Source organism: Trachypithecus francoisi, unplaced genomic scaffold, assembly GCF_009764315.1.
Source record: "Trachypithecus francoisi isolate TF-2019V2 unplaced genomic scaffold, Tfra_2.0 Lachesis_group3, whole genome shotgun sequence".
In the NCBI taxonomy this organism is placed as follows: Eukaryota; Metazoa; Chordata; class Mammalia; order Primates; family Cercopithecidae; genus Trachypithecus; species Trachypithecus francoisi.
This window is the reverse complement of record NW_022681468.1, coordinates 157,820,430-157,839,733: the sequence shown is the minus strand read 5'-3', so window position 1 is coordinate 157,839,733 and position 19,304 is coordinate 157,820,430. Positions and strand designations below refer to the sequence as shown.

At 49.7% G+C, this 19,304-nt stretch overlaps 1 protein-coding gene across 1 annotated transcript; it reads right to left on the bottom strand.

Moving 5' to 3' along the window:
• Positions 1-7,228: 7,228 nt before the first annotated feature.
• On the bottom strand, positions 7,229-18,041 carry LOC117070940 (golgin subfamily A member 8S-like). The gene is made up of 19 exons (XM_033190703.1): positions 17,853-18,041; positions 16,048-16,167; positions 15,401-15,460; positions 15,142-15,222; positions 14,245-14,283; positions 13,933-13,980; positions 13,760-13,844; positions 13,566-13,672; positions 12,451-12,537; positions 12,237-12,344; positions 11,954-12,041; positions 11,279-11,556; positions 10,943-11,011; positions 9,528-9,603; positions 9,003-9,097; positions 8,331-8,431; positions 8,148-8,248; positions 7,902-8,057; positions 7,229-7,815 (listed from the first exon to the last, which is right to left on the bottom strand). Exons 1-19 carry the CDS (start codon positions 17,934-17,936, stop codon positions 7,631-7,633), a joined length of 1,968 nt encoding a protein of 655 aa, XP_033046594.1. The 5' UTR covers positions 17,937-18,041; the 3' UTR covers positions 7,229-7,630.
• Between the last annotated feature and the right edge of the window lie 1,263 nt (positions 18,042-19,304).

The following is a 19,304-nucleotide window of genomic DNA, read 5'->3' as shown; positions in this document are numbered from 1 at the left end:
TTGCCTTCATTTCGTTATGTACCCAGTAGTCATTCAGGAGCAGGTTGTTCAGTTTCCATGTACTTGAGCGGTTTTGATTGAGTTTCTTAATCCTGAGTTCTAGTTTGATTGCACTGTGGTCTGAGAGACAGTTTGTTATAATTTCTATTTTTTTACATTTGCTGAGGAGTGCTTTACTTCCAACTATGTGGTCAATTTTGGAATAAGTGTGATGTGGTGCTGAGAAGAATGTATATTCTGTTGATTTGGGGTGGAGAGTTCTGTAGATGTTTGTTAGGTCTGCTTGGTGCAGAGTTGAGTTCAATTCCTGGATATCCTTGTTAACTTTCTGTCTCGTTGATCTGTCTAATGTTGACAATGGGGTGTTAAAGTCTCCCATTATTATTGTATGGGAGTCTAAGTCTCTTTGTAAGTCTCTAAGGACTTGCTTTATGAATCTGGGTGCTCCTGTATTGGGTGCATATATATTTAGGATAGTTAGCTCTTCCTGTTGAATTGATCCCTTTCGCATTATGTAATGGCCTTCTTTGTCTCTTTTGATCTTTGATGGTTTAAAGTCTGTTTTATCAGAGACTAGGATTGTAACCCCTGCCTTTTTTTGTTGCTTTCCATTTGCTTGGTAGATCTTCCTCCATCCCTTTATTTTGAGCCTATGTGTGTCTCTGCACGTGAGACGGGTCTCCTGAATACAGCAAACTGATGGGTCTTGACTCTTCATCTAATTTGCCAGCCTGTGTCTTTTAATTGGAGCATTTAGCCCATTTACATTTAAGGTTAATATTGTTATAGGTGAACTTGATCCTGTCATTATATTAGCTGGTTATTTCCTTGAGCAGTGGTTTGTAAGAGGTCCTTTACATCCCTTGTAAGTTGGATTCCTAGGTATTTTATTCTCTTTGAAGCAATTGTGACTGGGAGTTCACTCGTGATTTGGCTCCTAGGAATGTCATCCTGGGCACGCCGTACCTGTTGTGCAGTCTGAGTCATGCTGCCAGGGCAGGGCATCCAGCTCCCAGCCTGGGAGTGCTGAGAGCCAAATCCACTGCAGAGGAGGGGTGAGAGTCAGGGTCCCACCTCCTCTATCTGTCGGCAATCCAGTGGTGATCTAGGATAAAACCTCGAGAGTCCCATACACACGGTCAACCCACAACACACCTCACAGGCCAGACAGGGACACACGGCCCCGTCCCTCCCTCCCAGGTACCATCATAGCTGCCAGCGTGTGACTGAAGGCAGGGTCCCTGGCCCCCGCTGAAGCACTATCGCCGGCCAGCAGGCTCACGCACCTTGGCCTGTTGCTCCTAGAGGTCGCCTCTGCTATTCAGACAAGGGGACCACCGTGCCTGCTGGCCTGGCTGAGCCCACCCACCTCCCCTGCCATGGACTCTCCCTCTTCTACTTTTCCCAGCAGGAAGGACCCAGCCTCACCTATGCAACCTGCAACCCCCAACAAGCTGAGGCTCCCCTCTTAGACTTACAATTCTATAGCCAGTGGAATCCGGCTGCCTGCCCTCCCTGCCTCCCCCAGGGTCCCTTCAGAGGGTCCCGGGCTTTCTGACCGCCCAGAGCGGGCTCCAGCGATCACTCCAGCCACCCATCCCTTTTAGCTTCATCATCCTGGTTCAAGCAGTGTTCCTTCTCTATCAGGCCTGGTGGCTGTTGCATTGGGTTCCCCAAGGCGAGAGGTGGCCCCGGACCAGGGGTTGGAAGACCGGGTGACCAGAGAAGAGGGAAGCCTGAGGGGGCCGAGCATTGGTCTGAACAGTGGGTGCTCTGCCTGCGTGCCGTGCACGAGGGCAGCGTGTGTGTGGTGGGGAGGGTGACCATAGCCCCCAGGCACTACCTGTGAAGCTCTGGCTCCTCCCTCCATCTTTCTCCCCTTTCCCTTCCAGCCCCGCTTTTCCAGGAACCTTGCCACACCCACCCCTGTGCCCTCTGCTCCCCAATCCTCCCGCAGCTGCGGTGGCACACCTGTGCTCTGCACTTGCCTCACCAGCTCTCTGCTCGCTTTTCTCTCTCCTGTTTTCTCTCTGTTTTCTCTCCAACTGCCAGCCGATCAAGTCAGGCAAGTCCATCCTATTCTGAGAGCCCCAGGCCCTCCTTTGACCTCTAAACAGATCCGTCCTCTTCTCGGAGACCTCCCTTTCCAGGCCTGCCTGGGAGGCTGTTCTGTGACGTGGCAGTGGCTCCCTCAGCCCCAAAGCCAGCCCCCTTCATCTGTGACTTGGTCTGTTGTAGTGGTGAGCTGACACCTCCAGGTGTGACCATTGCTGAAAACTTGTGCCCCCCGCTGTGGTATGCTCCTGCCCTGTTCTATAAATATCTATAAATACACACACACGCACACACACCCCTACACGTGGCCAACCAACTCAGCTCTTGCGCTGGGAATCAGTCACCGTGCTGTCCTTTCGGAGTCTTGTGGCCCTATAAGACAAAGCTGTCCCCTGACATTGCCCCTCCAAAGTGCAGCACCTCCAGTGAGCCTCCCTGACCTGCCCAGCCTATGGACAGGCAGCCCCCGCCATCCCTCCCGCCCCCACCAAGCATGGGAGTGCTGTGCAGGCAGCTGTGTGGCCTGACAGTCTCTACCAGTCCTGCTGTCCCTCAGCTGAGAATCAAACCCATTTCTGGATGGCGGGGAAATGTGTCCTCTGCTGGCTGTGTTCTCTGTGGAGCTCAGGGAGGGGAAAGGCCCAGCCATTTCTAGGGTGCTGTTGGGAGCGGTGAAAAGGCCATACCCTTTCCAAGGTTCACTTTCCTGGAAAGCCCCTGGAGCTTCCCTGGCTCTTATCCTGTGAAGCCGGCTCTGGCCACCAGGGGGCAGGGCCATGAACTCAGCCTGGAGGGAGCCTGCTGGGCAGCTGGCACTCTGGAGGGACAGACAGAAGAGCCCACCAGGTGCAGACAGGAGAGGGAGGCAAGGGGACGGAACGGAAGACGCCTGGGGTGGGTGGAAGTCAGTGCCCTTAGGTGCTGGTGCCTGTCTTCCCGGCCACCGCTAGATCCGGCTTCTGAGCCTGTTGGCTGTCAGGGCCGGACTGCGCCCCATAGGCGCCATGGCAGTCCCCGTGGAATCCCCCAGGAGCCACCAGGCAGCATAGAGGTAACAGGCCTGGAAGGTCCCCAACAGCCTCGCTGGACATGCTCAAGACACTCTGGGGCTCCTCGTTTGGTGGCACAAACTCCGGGACCCAGTGAGGGAAACGGGTACACAGCAGGCCGAGGAGTATGGCTAAATCCGTTTATTCCAAAATAAAAAGCAAAATAAACAGGAGTCGCATCATCAGGGAGCCATGACCCCATCCCCACCTCCTTCTTCTGTCCTATGCTAGCAATAAATAAGTTTCCAGCCACAAATAATCATTAGAACCTCCTCCCCATGTGCCAGTTCCAACCACCACTAGGTCCGATACAGGGGCGGCCCTACCCTCTGGGATATACAAAACGTTACACAGACACAGTATATACAGCAGGGAAGAAGGGCCACCCCAGCAGCCCGTGCTCTCGCCTGGTCCACAGTTAGCCCCACTGTCCTGCCTCAGCTACCTCTCTGAATAAGAAGATGGGAGCCCCCTCGAGGGAAAAGTTGCTATGGTGAGAGAAAGGAGGCCATCAGACCTCCTCCAAACAAACCAACTCCACCAGCCTCTGGCTCTTAAATAACAATCATCGGCCGGGCGCGGTGGCTCAAGCCTGTAATCCCAGCACTTTGGGAGGCCGAGACGGGCGGATCACGAGGTCAGGAGATCGAGACCATCCTGGCTAATACGGTGAAACCCTGTCTCTACTTAAAAATACAAAAAACTAGCCGGGCGAGGTGGCGGGCGCCTGTAGTCCCAGCTACTCGGGAGGCTGAGGCAGGAGAATGGCGTAAACCGGGAGGCGGAGCTTGCAGTGAGCTGAGATCCGGCCACTGCACTCCAGCCTGGGTGGCAGAGCAAGACTCCGTCTCAAAAAAAAAAAAAAAAAAAAAATCATCGTCATCCAGAAATTTAAAGACTCAGCCCTGGTCAAGGTGGCAAAGGGTCTGTTTGTCTTTCCCCATTAGACAGAGGTCTTGTCTTGCTACCTTAATTGTAAAGGGGTGACTGGGAAGGGGTGCCAGGGACATGATGGCGGTGGAGACTCCAGCCCAACTTCTCCAGGGCTTGCTGTCAGGGGCCTGCTTTTAATTTTATTTTTGCCCCATGACTTTAAAATCCCGTAACTTCTTTTTCGTAAGTTTTTTTTATAACTTCCCATAAAACTTTTTTCTCCTTTTTTGCCACAACTTTAAAAATTTTTTATCCCATAACTTTTTCACCCCATAACTTTAATCCCATAACTTTTTATTTTGTGTTCTTTTAATAAACACTTGCAAAGTTATATTACCATTTTGTAAAAATGAAACAGATGATCTCATGCCAAGGATGCCCGGCATTTGCGCACTATCAATACCTTTAATCCTATAGTTTTCAAGACTCGCAAAATAAAATTTTAAGGAAAAAACAGCACTTTGCAACCATTGAATCATTTATTACATTAGAGTAGCATCACATGAGCAGTCAATAATGTCACTTTAGGGAAAAGTCTTTCAGTATTTCCATTATAAATTCTGTTTACAAGAATACATAAATTGGTAAAATTCATTCTAAGAAAACTCGGCAAATAAAGCTTTGGGCTGGAATTGGCATTTCTTTCTCTACTTTTCCTTCCCACCGTTTCGTTCTTTTAAACTACAGCGTTCACATTTTAAAATGTTTTAACTTACTTCAGAACATTAAGATAGCAGTTACATTTTTTTATAGTCATATTATTTTAAAACGACTCTTTAAGATAAAGTTTTAGAGAAACTATACTATGGATAGGGCTGATTTACATTTTCCAATTTTCTAAAAGTCAGCTTAGAAAAGTTTTAGAGCTGAGGTTTTTCCATTTCTGGAAAACCTATCAGGTTTAATCAAATACTTTCCAATTTATTCAGTTGAAATCACATATTAAAATTCTATGTTTCTGATGAACTCTAACCTTCCAATGTTGCCTTCTAAGCAAGTTGAAAGCTGCCTTACACTGAATGAGGAAGAGCACAAATACTTGACTGAATGAGGTATCGCAAAAGACTACGTGCACTTTGAAGGCTTACGTTATTGTCATACCATCTCCATTCTTTTTAGCTTTTACTTAAATATATGACAAATACCTACACAAAGAGTGGTATTTCAGTTAATATAGTAAATTTATTTTCCAGACTGACATTCCGCTGAAATATGCCAGTGTGTGATTTAATCCATAGGCACCTGATGGACACAGTATTGTCAGATTCGGTACAGATGCTAAACACTATCTGAAGGTCATTCCCAGTCACTGATGTTTATCAGGGTAAAAGTGAAGTGATTGCAACGATAAAAGAACCTTTGAAATAATTGATCCATGGATTAGGTAAACCCAGTTTCAGAGTGACAAAGAAAAAACCTTAGACTAAATAATGTGGCTAATTAACAGTGGTCCAATTTCTAGCCTGAGGGTTTAAAATGGACTTAAAGTAACTGTCTTTAAACTGAACTCAAACAATACAAAAGCAGCAAGTTCAGAAAATAAAAGGCAAGAACAGGACTTTAAGTCCATTTTAAACCCCCGGGCTAGAAATTGTACCACTGTTAATTAGTCGCATTATTTGGTCTAACATTTTTTCTTTATCATTCTGAAACTGGGCTTATCTAATACATTGCTACATTCATACAATTTGGAAGAGTCAGTTGAAGTCACAAGGACCCGATATTTACGCTCTTTCAGTGAATGCGGCAAATCTGTTATTCCATCGGTAAAATCGTATTTTGCTCTCCTGTTAGAATGTCATATGTATAAAAGTGTCATAACAATGCCAGATGCTAAAAATGGAGATGGCCTAGTAACTAGAAATCCCCACCCCAGGGAGCACACGTACATTCTCTCTACATCCTAATAATGTGATGTGTTTTGGACACAGACATTAGAACCTCATGAAGTTTTAACTGTTGAGTCTTTCCCAAGCATCAACAAAAGTTATGATTTAGGCAATGTGTGACTGAAATTCATTCATTCATTCCTCGTGCATAGGCACAATCACATAAATATTGCACAAAATATGTCCCTAACTGAAACCGAGAGGTACAAAAACATATTTCAGTCTTCGTAAAGAAGTTTGTGAGGATATATACCTGATTGTACAGACACGTTTCCTGATAATACACTGACATTCACAAACAGTAGATTGTACTGCAGTTTGTAAATATCTTAAGTTGCATAAAGTTCTCCTTGATTTTCAAAGAGAGTATAATACTGTCTACTAAAACTCCTTTTTGTTTCAATTAAGTACTCTCACATATATTAATTTATAATAATATTTGTTATTATTTTTTAAAGTGTTTCCATTCAAGGAAAACAAGTAAATTCCTATGTCAGAGTAACTAAGGTGGTTGAAGAATAGGTATTAGCCAGAGAGGTCTAGATGGTAAAATCAATCTTCAAGCCTCAAAGAATCTCCGTGAACAGACAGGAATGTCAGGTGTTACACGGCTTCCATTCGCTCTAATTCATTCTTGACTAGAGCCTGTATGCCTGTTCCTGGGACATTTATACTCTTAAAGGATTTCTTATGATCTTTACTAAATACATTAAGAAGAATGCCAGCCAGCGTCCTTTTATGAACTGGGACACGTATGTAGTCATGTAATTAAAACAGGTAACATGAACTGGGACTTTAAAATGTATTCCAGATAGAAATGCTCTAAGCTAGGAAAGGTTTTCCACATCCACAGTCAGCGATGGGAGACTTTCATTCCTCAGAAATAATCCCTTTTTAGGTCGTGGAAAAAGAATACAACTGCTGCAGCTCGTGAGGCAGTATCTTCATGAGCCCAGCGCGCACACAAATCCTAAGGGAACTACCATAGTGCTGCGCTCATTCCTGGCACCGGAACCAAGGAAACACGCCCTGTCCCGCACGTACCTGCCGGAGCAGGCCACTGTCCTCTTCCGCGGGATTTAAAAAGCTCCCCCAGAACGTCATTACTCCCATCACCAGCACACAGAAAATGGGGGAAAGGCTGTTTCCAGTTCTCGGCCTTTAAACAACTGTAATGTCAGTACTCATGGTGGCATATTACAAAGTAATCAACAGTGCACACTTAGGGGCAAACCACATATTGAGCTAATGAAGAGCTCACTGTGATTAAGATTGGATCAAATAACAGTAAAACCTAAGCAAATTTTATCTGAATTCTGTAATGAATATACACGCTGCAATAACATTAAAAAAGCATGGCAGCCTATTCCAAACAGTAAGAATAGTTTTGTGCAAATAGTGGGTCTTCGTGTGTTTGAACTCCCACCACGTGAGGGCAAACTCCATATGCATGCTAATGACCTACAATTATGAAATTAAAAAAGAAAAATGCTAAAGGATGCCAGAGTGAACCTCAGTGAAGGCCACAGAGACCCACTCTCTTTTAACTTTTTACAAATAAACTTAAAGTATAAATTAGAAACACAAATAAACATGAATAGCTCTAACATTCCAATGAAGGAAATGGATTGTGTAGCAGATTCACCACATAAGTTTGTTTCTTTTTAAAAAGTTTGTTGACCAGCTCTTTGATGATGGTGATGTTTATCTCCTCCTTCTCCGCAGCCAAGCCCAGCAAAAGAATGGCCCAGAGCGCTTGCTGCCCAAGCCTGGGTGCTCCTGGCGGTCCTGCACGATGGGCTGTGCAGTAGGGTTGTCGTTGGGAGAACCCTCCTTGGCCTCTCCTTGCGCAGGCTCGGCGCTGTCGGTGAGGCTCACCTCACAAAGATCTTTGGAGAGAGGGAGGCGGGGATCTGAGCACAGTGCGAGCGCCCCCTGCTCCTGCCTGCCCGCCCTGCATGGGGGCTCTACTCACCACCACGCTGGTTGGCAGCCCCAAGCTCCTGGGGGGGTGGGGCTCCTGGACTGGGCTCATGAGCAGGGTTCTGGGCAGCGGCCAGGAATTTGCTGTGCTTGTTGTTGAGGTCAGCACAAGCCACAACCGCATCTCCTGCAGCGCCAGCAGCTTCACCTGGAGGGAGGAGTGCTCAGGTGTCACGCTGCTGCCGGCGCCCACCCTCACGCCCACCCCCACCCCCCACAGAGATGTTGCACACCCTACCTTCATCTCCTCCCTGTGCTGGACCAGCCTGATGATGTCCTCCTCCCATTGCTGCATCTTTGGCACTGCCCCCTGCCTCTATTATAAGCTGATGAACATTCCTGCGGGAGGACAGGGCTCAGACGCTGGGGCCCCTCCGAAGGCCCTGCAGCTCCCCCTGCCGTGCCCTGGCCTCCCACTCACTGATGGCATCTCTCTCCCCAGTACTGGATTGATGGAAGTTCCTGTTTCTTCACCAGCTCACTCAGGACCGCCTTCTCTTCCAGGATATCCATAAGGCCGCTCTGGAGCCAAAATAATCGGGTCACAGCTCGGCAGCAACCTGCCCTCAGGTGGCATTTTCAAGTAAGTCATGGAGAAGCTGGAGGTGAGTCCTGGCATGGGCCAGCTTCCCTATGACTTCCTCAGGGCCCGGTGGGTCTCCCCACTCACAGACTCGCCCCCAGTCCCTGGGGCTGGGACCACTGCCTCTGGCGCCTTCTGGGCCGAGGCCACCCAGTGAGCCAGGCGCTGGCAGCACACCCTCTGCTCTTTCACCCGCTCTCATAACCGTGCCTGCTCCTCCTGGGCACTGGCTCCAGCAGAGTTGAAAAATGCCACCTGAGGGCAAGACGTGAGCATTCTTGTAGGGGCAGACGCAGAAGAAATGGGGCAGAGGGGTGGAGCACAGCCCCTTCCCTTGGGGCCTCAGAGAGTGCACCTGTTGCTCACAGGGGAAATGGGGTCTGACCCCTGGCTCTCGGAAGGGGTGAGGGTGCACAGAAATCAGAAGGCAGGGAAACTGAGAGAATAAAGGGGTTCTCGAGGGACCAGAGAGGAAGGTGGCAAAATAGGTGCAGGGGCAGTCAGGCTCACCATGGCCTCCCAGCTCTCCATGTCCTCTGGGATGCTCGGCATGGGCCGAGGTCCCTCCTCCTCCTCCTCACTGTCCAGATGTCCTCCTCCATCTCCTGTGGGGGGTGGCCAGAGGGCTCCTCAGACAACCCAACAAGGCAGGTACTGTGGGCCCAACTCTGCCTCCACCCTCACTATGTAACCCTGAGCCAGCTCTTCCCAGAGAGGAATGAGCTGCTGTTCTTTATTTTTTCTTTTAAGAACCAAGGTCTTGCTATACCGCCCAGGCACAGTCCCACTACCAGTCGGTGTGGGAGTTCTGACCTGCTCCCTTTCTGACCTGGCCCAGTTCAGCCATCCATAGGCAACTTGGTGGCCCCCCGCTCCCAGGAGGTCACCATATTGATGCCGAACTTAGTGCAGGCACCCAGTCGGCACAATGACCAGCTGTTCTAAAGGTCTCTTCCAACTCCTCAATCCTACGCTGCTCACAGTCCCCCCTTCCTCCTGGGGCTCTCTCCTCTTCCTCTGAGCGGTCTCCTGTACCTTCCCCAGGGAGAGCCATGAGGTTCAATGGGGCATTCAGCTGCTGGCTCTGCTGACTGGCAGCTTCCAGGCGCTCCTAAGGGGCCAGGAAAGAGTGAGAAGGCACAGAGTTTGCCAGGTCGTCCCCCTCACAGCCCCGTCTTCAGCAGCTCCCTCCCCTAGGTCTCCTGCAACTTTTGGCGGGCCGTCTTGGCCACCGGTTTGCCCCAAGCTTCCTGCTGCTGCAGTTGGTTCATTAGCTGGGTCTGCTGCAGTAACTGCCTGTGCAGCGCCTCCTTCTCAGAGGTCAGCTGCTGATAGGCGGCCACCTGCTGCTGATAGGTGGCCACGGACTGCTGCAAGTGACCCAGGTAATGGTCTGGCTGCTGCTGCAGACTCTGAGCCTCTTGCCTCTTCAGCTCCACCTACAGGAAGACCCTGGGCGTCAGGGCACCTTGTGGCTGGCTTCCAGATTCTGGGCCCATTAATAGGGTCGCGAGGGCACTGTGGGGCTCTGTCACCTGCCCAGGACCCTCGCCCCTTACTCCAGGCCTAAGTGACTGCCTCCCTTTCCTAGAACACCATGTCTCCTTCCCCAGGCTCAAATCTCATACACTCTTCTCACCATTTAAACTGTAGGCCACAGACTGCTGGAAAAGCAGTGGGAGCCAGCCGCCACCTGCTAAGTGTGCTACAGGCCTAGTGCTTTCCATGTATTATTTCATTTAATCCTCAGCACCTCTGTAAGGAAAATGCTAACTTCCTTTTAAAGTTAAAGAAATAGAAACTTAGAGATGCAAAGTACTTGAATGGTGACCAGTGAAACCAAGGCTGGAATCCAGTTGTAACCTAAGGAGCCTTTTTGTTTTGTTTTGAGACAGAGTGTCACTCTGTGGCCCAGGCTAGAGTGCAGCGGTGCAATCTCAGCTCACTGCAACCTTCACCTCCTGGGCTCAAGAGATTCTCGTGCCTCAGCCTCCTGAGTAGGTGGGATTACAGGCATGCCCCACCATGCCCGTTTTGTTTGTTTGTTTTTGTAATTTTAGTAGAGATGTTACCATGTTGGCCGGGCTGATCTCAAACTCTGGACCTCAAGTGATTCTCCTGCCTCAACCTCCCAAAGTGCTGGGATTATAGGTGTGAGCCACCGTGCCTGGCATAAGGAGCCTCTTATACCACTGTGTCTTCCCCTATGACTGGGGGCTCCATGCCTCTAGCTGGGATGATGATTTCCAGACCTGGGAGTAGCCCAGGGCTACCCACCTCTAAAAGTCAGAAGGCAGGAGGAAGAAGCAGTCACAAGACTGCCCTGGAGGGTGCTGGGGTCACCTGCCCCCCAGGCTGCAGCTGCCTCTGGCCTGGCACACCCCTCCCCAGAGGCTGGTGCCCGCCTCCCAGCCCTTCTTGGATGGGGCAGAGGTTACTGTCTCCTTCACCTTGTCCAGCTTCTCCAGTAGCTCCTCTACTTGCTGCTCCACCTGCAGTGCGCACATGTTCTCGTTGTTCTGGACAGAGAGAAGCAATCAGCAGCCACCCACTGCAGTTGGAGACCCCAGAACTTGGTGTCTGCCTCCCATGGCACCGGGAAGGGTGGAGGCAGGTTAGAAAAATCATCCCCTCTCTCCCACAGCTACCAGAGCAGGGCTCTGGCTCGCAGGTGCCTTTAGAAGTAACATTTCACATGAGGGCTACACTGCCCCATTTTACAAGTTGGGAAACAAAGGCCTGGAGGACTAGGGAGGAGGGCAGGCTCCCCAGCTGGGGCAACGCACCAGCTCCTCGACGCCGCTCTGTGGCTTGGCCAGCTGCTGAAGCCTCTCCTCCTGCTTTCGAAGCCTCTCCTGCTGCTCCTGAAGCCTCTCCTCCTGCTCCCGAAGCTTCTCCTCCTGCTCCTGAAGCCTCTCCTTTTGTGCCTGGTTCAGGAGACTTACGTGCTGATGGTTTTCCACCTGGGCCTGGAGCTCTGCTGACACTCGCTCTAGTTCCTTCCTCAGGTGCTGCAGCTCCTCCTCAGGGGCCACTGCTGGGGGCTCCGGGTGCAGGGGTTCAGCTGAGAGAGGAAGCAGACAATAAGGGCCTCTGGATTCTCAAAAACAAAAACAAAACCAAACAAACAACAACAACAAAAAACACCCTCCTCTTGGTGCAAAGCTCCTCTCAGGCTCCCCACACTTGGCCTCACTGCTAATGATTCCTCGCACCCGGATGGTAGCCAATCTTCCAACCACTTTCAGATGGAGAGCACTGTGGCTGGCTGACAACGGGCCCGCTTCGCTGATGGGGACCCTCAGGCTCATGGAGATAACAAGATTTGCCATCTCCCGGCACAGACCTCTTTCCCTCTGCCTCAAAGCCCTTCCATCCACCCACCTCCGTGGGGCATTCTAAGCCCCCCCACAGCCCTCTGATGCCAGGCCTGCTCCCAGGTCACGCCAGCCCCATCTTACCCATCTGGTTTTTGAGTTGGGACAAGCTCCTCTTCAGCTCCTCCACCCGATGCATACCATCCTTCTTCTCTTTCTTCAAGGTGCAAACCTGCCCAAAGCACAGGGGAAAGGGGCCCTGGAGAGAGGGGCTGGTGGCTGGACAGGCTGCCATCTCCCTCTCTGCCCCCACCTCCACAAAGCCCAGACCCATGACCACCTCTGGCTGTACTACTCCCATGTTACAGATGCCCAGAAAGATCCAGTGACCTATCTAAGATGGGCAGGCTGAATGGTCAGACCTCACCTCCTGCCACATTTTTCTCATCCTCTCCTGCCACCGGGCCCTCTCTCCTTTTAGATGTTGAGCAGATTCATCTCTCTGTAGCTGGGCTTGTTTAAGCGACTCCCTCATCTGCAAGAATGGGCACAGAAGTTAGGAAGGGCTGTCACTGGTCCTCACCTGCTCCTGGCCACTGGGATCATTTTCCTTCCACAGCTCTCCCTCTGCAAAACCTTACCCGTGTCACACGTTCTTTCAGCCGTGCCTTCTCCTGTATGGACTGCTCTAACTGCCTCTCAATAAATGCTTGACTGCGGCTTGAGAACTGGATGGTGAAGAGTGAGAAGTTTCCATCTGGTGAGCCTGGGCCATTCCACACAGTGCCCCTTAAAGGGCTAGGGCTGGGCTCAATATACAACTCGGTCAGTATAGATCAAGGCATTTCCAAGCCCATGGTCTGGTTTTTAAAAGAACTCAGTAAGCTTGGAAGGGACAGGGAAAGAGATCGAATTCACAGCTGGCAAACAGAGGCCCAGAGAGATCAGATAATATTGCTATTGTTATTACTGTTATTACTACCACTGTCTGAAGCTTTATGGACTACTTCACCAGCTACCATGCTAGCAATCCCATTTAATCCTGGCAACCACCATAGGAGACAGTTACTATGATGACCTCTATTGTGTAGATGAAAAAACATGGAGTATTTGAGGTTAAATGCTTGCCTAAGATTACTTAGGCAGAGTTGGGATTTGAACACCCAGCTCTATCCGATTCTCTAAGCCCATTTTTCTTGCTGGGGATGGGGGCACAGATAGGAAGGGGACAATTAATCTTTTGTTTACTTTCTGAAAGGATGATACATTCGTATAGTCCAAAACTCAGAAGGTAAAGAAGGGAAGTATCTCCCAGCCACCCCATTGCTCTCTCCTGAGTTTATTATGAACCTTGCAGACATGTTTTATGTATATTATCATAGTATGTACACACACACACACACAGTTTCCTCTCTACAGAAATGGTAACATACTAAAGGTACTCTTCTGTACCTTCACAGTACAAGTACCCAATACCCCACCTAGGACTTGGCCAAGACCACAGCCAGGTAAGGGCAGGGCAGGCACTTGGCCTCCAAGCTCTGCGTCCAGTGCTCGCTCCCCACCGCACCCCCCAACTCACTCACAGCAGCTGACTCCTCCCCAGGCTGCCTCTAACAACCAGACACAAAAGCAGCAAGAAATGGCCATGATGCCTTCTGGGCAGGACACTCCATCCTGCAGAAGGGACCTTGAGGCTCACTCCTCCATCTGTAAAGCTGGGCTCCCAGGGGACAGGGCAGGTGGTTGAACTCACCCTGATCTTCTTCTCCTGTGTGGCGGGGACAGCAGAGAGAGCCTGCTCTAACTCTCCTATACGCTGCACTGTACGTTGCAGGCGGCCAGACAGATCCTTGGACTCTTCTGTAATGAGAGAGTTGAGATGGGGCCCAAAGGGCTCTCCCTAAAGACCTTTCAGGTTGAAGGATAACAGGGTGCCCAGATTCCCACCTTTAAAGTATCTGAGAGAGCGCTTCGTGTGATACAGGTCTACAGTTAGTTTCCTTTTCTGTCTGTTCAATCTCCAGATTTGAACCTTTGGGAGAAAAGCCAAGCAAGTGCTGAAAGAGAAGGAAAGAAACATTCTCCGGAGGACAGGAGAAAACTTCACACCCTCCACTCACCTCTAGCTGCCTTTCAGTTTTCTGTTTCACGATGTTTGCCTTCTTTTCCTACAGGAAGAGGAAGACAGAGCTCTTACCAGGGGGAGGCAGAGATGGCACAGCAAGAGACATGTCCCAGAATGTCATCAATGCCCCAGGACAGGCCCATCCATGGGACCAGGTTATCAGGGACCCTGTGGGGATGGGGTGGAATCTAAGGGGTGAGCCTTCTTCCCCAGGCTGGGAGTGGGCGAGATGAGACTGGGGCCTCTACATCTGAGTGTCCCCCAAACCCAGCAGTCATGTTGTGAGTAAACAAAGAAATCACGTTACTTCTTCCAGCTGATGTTCCACTTGTTTCTTCTGTTGTTCCTGTGGGGAGAGTCAAATGAAGGTGACGGAGGGTGGCTCCCTCAACTCTATTCCCCAGGCCAGGAAGCAGTAGGCAGGGGCCAGGGATGGATTTTAAAGGTAAAGTTCTCAGACCCAATGGGAACACGAACTGGTCAACTCTCCTCAAGCTCCCAAGGACAGAGGATTTGGGTCTTTGTTGGTTTTTGCCCACAGCCACAGAACTCGAAGTCTGAATGTGGAATCTCTTGAGAGGACAGGAACATAAACCTCTAGAGTTGGAGTTTGAGAAAGGCCCCCGCTTCTGCCCGCTTGTGATTTAGAAAAGTGCGTTCATTCAATAAACATTTACTGTGCACGAACCGGCCAGGTACGGTTCTTCACAGCAGGTATAGGCTAACGGAAAAGGACAGACAGGAGCCCTTGGCCCTGAGGTTTCCATTCTAGGGGGCCTTTAAATCTCAGACTCTCACAGCTAACAGACACCTTTGATACTCACTACCTCCTCTGGAAACACGAGTCCAGAAAGGAGAGGCGACTTGTCCAGAATCAAAGAGCAAATTAGGGACTGAGTCATGGCAGAAATACGGGGCCCCTGACAACCAGTCAGGCTCGCACTCCCCCGAGAGGCCACAACCCCAGGGCGTGTGTAGCCAGGACTCGAGCAGGGGTGTGTGGAGAGGAGAGAGTCGGCAAAGAGGGCAGCAAAAGAACAGCCACACTGCGTGCTCTGGGGTCCCTCCAAGTGAGGTCAGGGTGCCCCAGCTCCCTATTTGCACTTGGCACCAGGGACCCCCAGTCCCTTTCTTCAGGGCCCCAAGCGGAAACCGGAGCCCGGGATTGGCAGCCTGGAATCAGGGGACCCCACTGGACTCTTACCAAAGATTTGATGATGTTATTCAGTTGATTGATTTTGACGGATCTCGAGTCCAGGGCTGCTGGTAGTTCTTGGCACGGGCTCTGAGGTGCATGTAGAGAAGAGGAGGTGGGAGGAGTGGGGGAGAGGTAGAGAGAACAATCATTAGGGCTGGGGTGTGTGGGGCTGTCTCAGCTGGCAGAGGGGCACCCACTCCCCCTGTGGGAGGAGGTTGGAGGGCTGGCCTGCGGGGTCACTGCACCTCCGCCCAGAGCCTCTTACCTCCAGATCCTTGAGGGGTGCAGATGACGTAGGGCCCTCTCCGTCGATACCTGTTGCTGACTACAAGAGATGAGAGTGCACATGGAGATGTTCTGTCCCCCTCAGTGTCTAAGCCCTCTGACTTTCGTTCTTCCCCATCAACTGGCAACATTTTCTTTTCTGCTTATGTTGGACCCTTTGTCCCATAACTCCTTTGTGCCAACTTCTCTCGTGGTTCTTATCTCCCCACCATCCCACCCTGGGGCCCTTTCAGTGACTCCTGACGGCAAGTGGCTGTTCTCATTGTCCTGGCTTCCCCTTGAGACTGGGGATGAGGAAAATTAAACAGCAATGACCATATCCTGGTGTCCTGGGTGTTTACAGCAGGCCATGTACTAGGGATTAACATAAAACACTAACAAATCTCATTTAAACCTCACAAATGGAAGTCAAACAACAATAATCCCACCTCTATTACACAGATGTGCAAAGAGAGGCCCACAGAGCTCAAGCAACTCACCCTAAATCCTATCCCTAGCAGATGGAGAGGCAGGATTCAAACCCAGAATTCTTAACTACTACCCAACAGTTCATCCACAATCTTAACAATTACCCTCTACTGCCCCTTGGGCTCCCTGTCCCCAGGAGCCTGGTCAGCCAAGACTCACATCCGCAGGTGAGTGGCAACCACCAGAAGTGGCTGTCTCAGGGACACTGCCATTTGTTTTCCTGTCCCTCTTTGCTCCTGCTGGACCACCAGTGCTGTTTCTCTGCCAATATTCTTTTAACTGTGGGAAAGAAGAGCAGTAATCCTCATGGAACCATTAGCCCCTACAGCCACATCCTCCTTTACAGTTTTTACAAAATACTCTTATACACCATCTGATTTAATGACACCAACAACTGTATAAGGTGTTGTCACAATCATTTAGTGACTCAGAGGGATTGATATCATGGCTAGGAAAGAAAAAAAAAAAGGAAAGGAAAAGGTGATACTGGAACTTTGAAATCAGTCTTCTGACTCCAAGCTCTGGGGTTTTGAGAAGAATCAGCAGCTGCCTGGGACCAAAACCAGAGGCAGAGGTAGAAAACTAAACATTAAGTAGGCAGGAACTCTGTGCCGTGTGGTTTAGTCATACATCCTGACATGTCTGTTAGTGTGAAGAAGTGCACCAGTACCTCGCAAACTTTTATATCAATGCATCCTCATGGCAGAAGGCAGCCTTTCTGTGAAATCTGGGAATTTCTCAGAAAGAGGACAACCCAAGCCTCATTTCAGAGAGAAGTCTGATATACTCTTGGAAACCTGTGACTGTCATCCCTAAGTACATTCATGTTTTTTCTCCTGATCTCAAGAGAATCAAGGGAAACTGATGCTTCAGAAAAATGTCCCATATTTATCCCGTGGCACTCAAGGTACACCAGGTTGAGATATGAGGAAGACTCAAGCTGTCAAGTTCAGTTTTCCAAGATCTATTCCACAGAAGATGAGCAAATGTCACTTCAGAGAACACTGACTGAAGTGCAGTCTGGTCCCAGAACCATGGAGAATTAGAATATGAGGTGGAGAACTCAGAAAAAAAGTTAAAGTCTCTCTGTTGAGTAGAAACCTGGGAGAAAACCAAACCCAACCCATTCTCCCATTGCCACCCAGAGATACTGTCAACATTTTGAGCTCATAGGCAAAGGGCAGGCTTTTCACACTGTCAATGTCTATGTGACGGGAGTAAGGCAGCCTGAAACCTCTTGCTCCTAGGTCCCACAGTCTCCATTCCCCTTTCAGCTGGAAATTTGGCTGTGACCAACGAGGAAGGAACCAGAAATGGGGTAGAACGCTTAGGGGACTGGGTCATAAGATCAAAGGCCAGTCTTCCAGTAATGACAGTTCCTAGGCAGACTGTGACATCACTACATTCCACTCCTGGTGAGGGGGAGGGACCACATCAGCGCAATGTCCTAGTCACCACTCCACTATGGGGGAGGGAAACACAAGGTTGGGACCCAGGTCCTTGGAGACGCCAGTGCAAAGAGCCCAGGGAGGTCGACCTTGAGGCAGCAGGATGGGAGGGCAGAGTCTGCAGCAGGGAGCCCCAGGAGTCACCAGCCCAAAGTCACCCGGGGATGACTCAGGAGGGCAGGGCCTGGGGCTGGGGGACCAAGGTCCCTAGAGATGCAAGCCCAAAGAGCCCAGGGAGGTCGAGCTTGGGAAGCAGGATTGAGGGCCCCGTAATGCAGCAGGAAGCCCCAGGAGTCACCCGCCCAAAGTCACCCTGGGGTACTTGGCAAGGCAGGGACTGGGCTGCTTGCTAAGGGTTGAGGCTGACTGACAAAACTTTGATGGGGGTAGCCCAGAGGCACCAGGGTTAGCGGGCCCAGTCCGGTGTGCCTCAGGGTGGTATGGACTCTGGCAGTGGTCTTGTTGTCAGAGGGGATCTGTGGCTGGTTGGGGGGCCATGACCTGGTACGTTTTTACCTTTTTCTTGGCCTCAGCCAATATGCTCTGTCGAGTTTCTTCTGCCATTGCAGAGTGGGGAGGGAGGCGGGGTTGGGGCCACATCAGCAAAATCCCAGCGAGCACTGATCAACACCTCCAGTCACCTACCAGGCAGCTGTGTGACTGAGCCAGAGGAGGCGTAACCAGGGTTGCAGTAGAATGCCAAATAGGGGCGTGGCCTTAAGGCTCCGAGCCCATTGGTCAATTAGAAAGATGAAAGGGAAGGGGGCGTGGCTAGACAGCAGTGTGTCCAGAGGGACTCGTGGCTCACAAGGAAAGCTGCCCATGCAACTGCTGTCCCCACCCACTCTAAGAAGGGGAGAGGTTGTCCCTCTGGGAGAATGGAGGGGCTTTAAAAGCTTTAAACTTTAAAAAATATATTGTGTTTGTACTTTATATATGTGTGTCCGTGTGTGTGTCTCATGTTTACTTCCAGAGCTGTCTTCATTACCCAGTTTCCATGCAAGATCTGTGATTTTGGCCTCTATTTTTCATCTTCAAATACAGTACAAAAATTACCAGTATTACCTTGACTGAGATACAGAGCCTATAAAAATGGAAAATCCATAGCATGCTTGATGATTAATGAAGCAGACTATATTATCCAACATTCCAAAAAGAACAAATAATCACAATGATTTCTCTATTTTGGAAAAACGTTTCTCTTCTTCTATGTTATTAAGATTTTTTTTCTTAAACAAGAAACATGTCTAATATCTGTAAAAAGGCAAAGCTTTTGGGTCAGGCGCAGTGGCTCACGCCTGTAATCCCAGCACTTTGGGAGGCTGAGGCAGGTGGATCACGGAGTCAGGAGATCGAGGCCATCCTGGCTAACACGGTGAAACTCCATCTCTACTACAAATACAAAAAATTAGCCAGGCGTGGTGGCAGACGCCTGTAGTCCCAGCTACTTGGGAGGCTGAGGCAGGAGAATGGCATGAAACCTGGAGGCAGAGCTTGCAGTGAGCCAAGATCATGCCACTGCACTCCAGCCTGGGCAACAGAGCAAGGCTCTGTCTCAAATAAATAAATAAATAATTGTTCACTGTACCAGTTGTTCACAAAAATGAACCAACATATCCATTAACAGGGAACTATTTAAATTAATCAAGTTCATTTACACGATGTAATACCATACAACTATTTCAAAGCACCTGGTAAATCAATACACACTGAGATGGAATAGTGCTATTAAAAACAGCAAGTAGTAGAACACTGTGTTGCCTACGACACCATTTTTATTCAACATTTAAGCAAATTTATAACAGCAATATATGAGCAGTGAGAATGGGGTTTATGAGACTTTTCATTTTTATGTGCTTCTATTTTTGTTATGCTTCTGTATATACATCCATTTATTATGGAGTATTATTTTTGAAAAACACAAATGGGCCAGTATTGTTTGGTGTTGCAAAGCGAGAGTATAGCTTC

Bases quoted from the DNA above. Each gene is read 5' to 3' on its own strand.
- LOC117070940 (XM_033190703.1), bottom strand. From the start codon at position 17,936: ATGTGGCCCCAACCCCGCCTCCCTCCCCACTCTGCAATGGCAGAAGAA. The intron at 16,168-17,852 runs GTAAAAACGTAC...TCTTTCCCACAG, and splicing joins TGGCTGAGGCCAAGAAAAAG to TTAAAAGAATATTGGCAGAG. The intron at 8,432-9,002 runs GTGAGCCTGACT...TTTTGGCTCCAG, and splicing joins TGGAGAGCTGGGAGGCCATG to AGCGGCCTTATGGATATCCT.